This window comes from Papio anubis, unplaced genomic scaffold (assembly GCF_008728515.1).
Source record: "Papio anubis isolate 15944 unplaced genomic scaffold, Panubis1.0 scaffold20, whole genome shotgun sequence".
Classification (NCBI taxonomy): Eukaryota; Metazoa; Chordata; class Mammalia; order Primates; family Cercopithecidae; genus Papio; species Papio anubis.
This window is the reverse complement of record NW_022162022.1, coordinates 540,075-546,572: the sequence shown is the minus strand read 5'-3', so window position 1 is coordinate 546,572 and position 6,498 is coordinate 540,075. Positions and strand designations below refer to the sequence as shown.

Below are 6,498 nucleotides of genomic sequence, written 5' to 3'. Positions count from 1 at the left end.
AAATGCTTTTTAATGTAGTTAAAATGTATGAGTTTTAAAACATGTATCAATCTATAATTACGACACCAATCTCTTAACTACTTAATATTTTATTGTTCTACTTGAACAAACACACCTGTACAGCCAGTTTTTCCTTTTTTGCCAGAATAACCCATATCACAGTGGCAGATAAATGAGCCTTTCGTGTTTTCACAGGTTCCACTTAGGCAGATATTTGGATTCAGGTCACACTCATTGACATCTGTAAAACATAGATATTATTAATACATGTAGCTATTTGATATCATTGCGTACTTTCCCCCCGAGATAAAATAACTATGACAAATAAATTAGAAAAGGTAAAATGCTCTCACTCAGAAAAACACTGTTAAATTTTAGAGGCCAATTTACATTTGCGCTTCATTCTTTACATTGTAAGCTCATCATTCACACTGGCTTTCATCTGGCCCATAAGCAGCCGGCCAGGTAATCAAACAAACGGATGGACTCTGTGCTGAGTTTAGAGCTCGTTTATGTGACAGTCTAGAAAACTTTTTAGAACAGCATACTTTGTTGCAGGATGAAAAGTTTAATTCAGTCTGCATGATGCTAATAATTTAGTTTTCATATTTCGAAAGAAAGGATAGATGAACTGGTTGCCTTAGTGTAAGCAGTTAAGGATTTCACTTCTTTTCCAAATTAAAAATTATTTATTTTTTATGACATTCATATTAATTTCTAGGACTTCCAAAATTTTTAGCAAAGGCTTTCAGAAGATAAATGTGATAAAAATTTAAATATAATCAATACTAGAGTCTTGCTTCTGGCCAAGATAGAATAACAGGGATTAAAATTGCATTCTCAAATGAAACAACCAAAAAGTGGGCAACAGATACTTTTAAAAATGGTTTTCTAGACATTGGACATTAGGCCACAAAGGACAGTGATCCCTGAGAGAAAGAAAACAAACGAGGTGAATTCTACAATTGCCCCAGATTACTGAAGAGGGGAGTTTTAACTCCATGGCATAAGGCGGGGGTACCAGATGGAACCAGGCAGTGTCCCTGAGTTGAGGAGATGAATCTGGGTATCTGGAAGGCTGAGGTAGTTAGGGTTCATAGGGCAGAGTAAAGGACAGGAGAGAGAGCTACACAGAAGAAAGCAATGCCAGAGACCTGCCAAGAGTCTTCCTCAAGCATTCAGATGAGTAGTGACCAGCACATTCATGTAAAGAACCAAATTACTCAAGGCTGGGGAAAGCACTACCCAAGAAAATGAGAGGGAAGAATCCTCAAAGTTCACAGGGGGTCTGGAATTGTGCCTGTTCCCACTAGTGAGACTGGAAAACCTCATAATTCACAGGGAATCGGGTAGAATATCCAGAAGGGTCTTACTTCACTAACAGAGCAAAATTACCCCCTAGACTAACATAGCTTAAAAGCTTAAAAGCAAGACTTTGAAAGGGATCTATGTGTTTCCAAGTAATTTATACCTCAGAACAAAGTCCAAAAATATTTCTAGGAATACAAAAATATCTAGCACTCAGCAAGACAAAATTTACAATATCTGGCATCCAATCAAAAATTACCAGTCACTCAAGGAAGCAGGAAAATATAACCTAAAATAAGGAAGAAATTCAATTTATTCAAATGACCCAGAACTAATGCAGATGATAGAATTAGGAGACAAATACACTAAAAGTTATTATAACTGCCTTCTGTGTGTTCAAACAGCTAGAGGAATTATTGAACTTATTATGCAGAGACCCAGAAGATATGAAAAAATACCCAAGTCGAACTTTTAGAGGTGAAAACTACAACATCTGAGATGAAAAATACACTGTACGTGAGGAAAGTCAGATTAGATATCATAGAAAAAAAGTTTATCAAATTTGAAGGCAGAACAATAGAAACTACACAAAACAAATAGATCAGTTCTAAAGTTTACTGCATTCTTGTCAGAGGTCAATTTTGTTTGCCTTTAGTCAAGCATTTAAAAAGCCTACACTCTAGTCACAACAGAATGAGGGTTAAGTGGACAAAAGTAACCGATAGGCATAAAAAAATGTCCATCTGCAGCTGACGAATGGTCAGTCAGTCCACATAACATAGCTGACAAGAGTACCATTTAATAGTCACAAGAAAGCTCTCTTTGGAATGCTGGTTAAAATATGAGTATTGTGCCCCTAAATAGCCTTACTTTTCCTATGGAATCTTTCTATCAATGACCCAAACTAACTCTATGTAATTTAACAGTGCTTATAACTAACAAGACAACATGAAACATTCTGTTTTTTTTGCTTACCGACACAAGTCTTCATGTCTTCAGATGCCATGAATCCATCATAACACAAGCACCTGTACTCTCCAGGGATATTTGTGCACTGACCACCATCACAGATATTGGGATTATCTTCACACTCATCGATGTCTGCAAAGAATGAAACCAACAACCACAGGTTGTTGATATTGGTTCCATTATTCATGGAGAAAACATTAACTGACCCAAGCCAAATAAACTTAGCCTACTAGCATAAGACTATTAACACTCAAATCCAAATGAAGCTTTGCATAAATTAGTCCATTGGGCTATCCTTGGTAAAAAAAGGAAAAAATAATTTTCAATATTTATAATATACTGTTCAAGGGCAAAGTCCACACCTGCTTAAAAGGCTTTTATTTAAAATCTGTATCTCATTTAATTTACCATTCAAAAATCATTATAAATCTTATTTTCCTTATTGTCAAATTATAAATGCCTGAAGTCTATCAAGTGTTTTAGCAATATTTTAAGGTAAGAAACACTTGAAATAACCATACCTACTTAGATGCTCTTAGTAATAATATTTACTTTCAACAATTTTTTTTTTTTTTTTTGAGATGGAGTCTCACTCTGTTACCAGGCTGGAGTGCAATGGCGTGATCTTGGCTCACTGCAACCTCCGCCTCCCGGGTTCAAGTGATTCTCCTGCCTCAGCCTCCCGAGTGGCTGGGATTACAGGCATGTGCCACCACATCCAACTAGTTTTGCATTTTTAGTAGAAATGGGGTTTCACCATGTTGGTCAGGCTGGTCTTGAACTCCCAACCTCAGGTGATCTGCCTGCCTCAGCCTCCCAAAGTACTGGGATTACAGATGTGAGCCACTGTGCCTGGCCTTATTTTCAACAACTTTTATAGCCAAATTTATATCTAGATTTTTAAGGGACATTTTTCTAGGTCAGTAAAATAATTTTGGCTCCTAAATCCAAATTCTCTTCTTAGGCCAAGCCAAAATCAAAGCCTATGTTATTACCCACTTTGTTTCTCACCTCTACCTGGCTCATAGCTCTCGCAGCCAGGGTGATACAAAAGGAAGTGTAAATTAGACCACTGGTTCTCAAACTTTAGCATGCATCCAAATCATTTGGAGAGCTTGCGAAACACAAATTACTGAGATCTACCCCAGTAGTTTGTGATACAGTAGATCTGGAATGGGGCCTGAGATTTTACATTTTTTAACAAGTTCTCAGGTGATGCTGTTGCTGATGGTTCAAGGAATAAACCTGGAGTTGCACTGAATTAGGCCAAAACATCAAAAGTCTGGTCAATGAAGGAAAATGTATTTTATATTCCACTTATTATGTGCCAGGTACTATGGTAAGCTCTGTAAATACTATTTTATGCAGGCAATTTGAACTCCGTTTTATAGATGAGGATTCTAATACTAGGTATCTTGATCAAGGATACAGTTAAAATATATGACAAACAAGGGTTTGAACTCAAGCCTGCTTGACTCCAAAGCCTGGGCCCTAAACTACTTTACTTAGGAACCTACTGACAGATTCAACTTGAGACTAGAACCTACTCACCGGTGCATGATCTCTGGTCAGGCATTAGTGCAAATCCCGGCTGACAGCTACATTCATAGCTGCCTTCAGAGTTTGTGCAGAAGGTTTCACAACCACCATTCATTATGCTGCATTCATCAATGTCTAAGAGAAAGGAAAATAAAATCACCTTCTGGTATGGTTTGGATGTCTGTCCCCTCCAATACTCACGTCGAAATTTAATTGCCATTGTAACACTATTGAAGAGGCAGGACCTTTAAAAGAGGCAATCATCCTATGAGGGCTCTACCCTCATGGTGGGATCAGTGCTATAATAAAAGAGCAAGTTCAGCCCCCTCTTGCTCTCTTTCACCCTCATGCTCTCTGCCATGGGATAATGTAGGAAGAAGGACCATGCAGAATCCTGGCATCTTGATATTGGATTTCCCACCCTCCAGAACTGTGAACTAATAATTTCTGTTCATTATAAATTACCCAGTTTCAGGTATTCTGTTCTAGTATCACAAAAATGGGTTAACACACCTCCCTCTGTGTTTATGGGCATGGCACATTTTTAAAGTTTCCAGGCATAGGTCAAAAAAAGGGGGAAAAGCACTTTTTAAGGCAACTGGCAGTCACTGTTTGATTCCTTCAACAAACATTAATGACATACCTACTATGTGCTAGAGATGAGAATCTAATAATGAATGGGACAGACACAATCCATGCCTTAGAGATGAGAATCTAATAATGAATGGGACAGACACAATCCATGCCTTCAAAATGATTACACTGCAGCCAGGAGACAGATGAACAATTAATTGCACCATGCATGATGTGCCATTTGCAATGCAGGAGAAGTATTGGGTGCTAGGAGAACACATCTCAGTTATGATAATAGGCACGTGGATGAAATTCTCTTAGTCACAGATTCACTTATAAACTTGAAATTCAGTTTGATTGGCTGAGGTTCCAATCCTTTTCAATAACCTGAGTTGAAGTTCTGAGTTGTCCTGGGCCATGTTTCAGAAAAATTTGGGCTGATTTATGGTTTTGGGTGGAAACCATGTGAGACTTGGCAGTTCCACATGGTGTACACCCCAAACCAGGCAAAAACTGGCAGTTTCTACAAAGTTTCACTTTGACTCGGGGCACAATAAAGCCACAGGACTGTCTGTGCCACTCTTCACAGCACGACTAAACCTACAGAGGGCTGACCACAAAGCAAAATTCTTGTCCCACAAAAACCCATCTTTAAGGAGTGCCAGGCATAGCCTCAACTGCAGTGTAAGATATGAACATTCCATGGTCTTCTTTCCAATAGCTATTTTTTGAAATCTTTTAGCCGATCTAAACCGCCTAAGGGCAGAGATTTCACCTCAGCTTTTTTGTCTTTTCCACAGCACTCACCGTGTTTAGTTTATTTCAGGTGGTCAGTTACCATTTGTTAATGTGCATTGGTATGCGTGTGCGTAGACAAAGCACATGCTACCACTGTTCCCCATCCAAACGGCATGGGTCAAATTATGCTTATTAGAGCTAAAACATCGTATGTCCTTCATTTAACTGACTCTTTAAACAGACAATGGAGATGAGATCCAAAGATCGTGAGCCACTATAAAAAGAATATTGCAGGGAAACAAGAAAGATAAGTAAAAGTAGTGATGAAAACAAAACTCAGAGTACACTGAGTGTTTTAGGAAGAGATGAAATAAAATAAAATAAAATATAGAACTTACCAACACAAAATAGCCTATCGGGAGTTGAATGGTAGCCAGGGTTGCAGGTACACTGATACTTCCCTATGAGGTTCACGCAGCGGCCATTGGGGCACAGGTGCGCACTCAGCTCACACTCATTGATGTCTGTTGGGAAAATAAGAAGAACAAACACCCAAACATAAGCTTCCGACTCCGGCAGCGATGTCGTTCAAACAACTGACCTCAAGTCAATGGTGTGAAAGTCTCCCTCCTTACCGATACACGCAGAGATGTTGGGGGACAGCTGATGGCCAGGCGGGCATTCACAGCGGTAACTTCCCTCTGTGTTATGGCAAACGCCACCTCGGCACAGGAGAGGATCTCTCTGACACTCATCGATATCTGTGAAATGGAAATGACCACGTGAAAGGTGGAGGCCTCATCTCCTCTACCAGACCAGAGCACCCCCTCCCCTGCCCGTTGCTGGGTGTCCATCTTGACCTCCTTGTCTCAAGGTGGGACAACTCTCTGGTGCTATTCATGCACCAGAGCTTCCTGCAGGATCAGACTAAAGCCAAAATGCAGCCAAACTCTTGGTTTATTTTCTCCTCCTGCATTACCCTGCTTTCCTCACTTCCTGATAAGCACCTTCTGAGAGAACTTGCTCACAGAAAGAAATAACACGTTTGCAAGAATCTCCATTTCAAACTTTGTTTCTAGGAAACCAGACCTAAAGCAACGAGCTTATCAATTGCCTATTCTAGAAGTGTTGGACAGACATCCTGTAAAGGGACCTCTACTACAGCTTCTGTTTCAATTGTCCTCTCTTCCCCCTGGGTATCCATTCTAGGTGTTAAACTCACTTCTCAAGGAGCCACAACTGGTCTCCACCATCATCCACAAACCCACAGCATGAATTCCCTCATTCTTTCTACCTCAGTCTCCCTCTGTTGCAGACTGATTCCTAACTCACTGGTATGGAGCCCAGTGCACTGGGGCAGCAGGAAGAACC

At 39.8% G+C, this 6,498-nt stretch overlaps 1 protein-coding gene across 1 annotated transcript in view; it reads right to left on the bottom strand.

Annotated features, from left to right (window-relative positions):
* The window catches only part of LOC116272788 (fibrillin-1), a 236,939-nt gene that overhangs the window by 72,767 nt on the left and 157,674 nt on the right, over nucleotides 1-6,498 (bottom strand). Inside the window, exons 27-31 of the mRNA XM_031661595.1 lie at nucleotides 5,763-5,888; nucleotides 5,526-5,651; nucleotides 3,829-3,951; nucleotides 2,284-2,409; nucleotides 116-241 (exon numbers count right to left, since the gene is read on the bottom strand). Coding sequence (XP_031517455.1) covers nucleotides 116-241; nucleotides 2,284-2,409; nucleotides 3,829-3,951; nucleotides 5,526-5,651; nucleotides 5,763-5,888 — 627 coding nt within the window. The remainder of the gene's footprint in view (nucleotides 1-115; nucleotides 242-2,283; nucleotides 2,410-3,828; nucleotides 3,952-5,525; nucleotides 5,652-5,762; nucleotides 5,889-6,498) is intronic.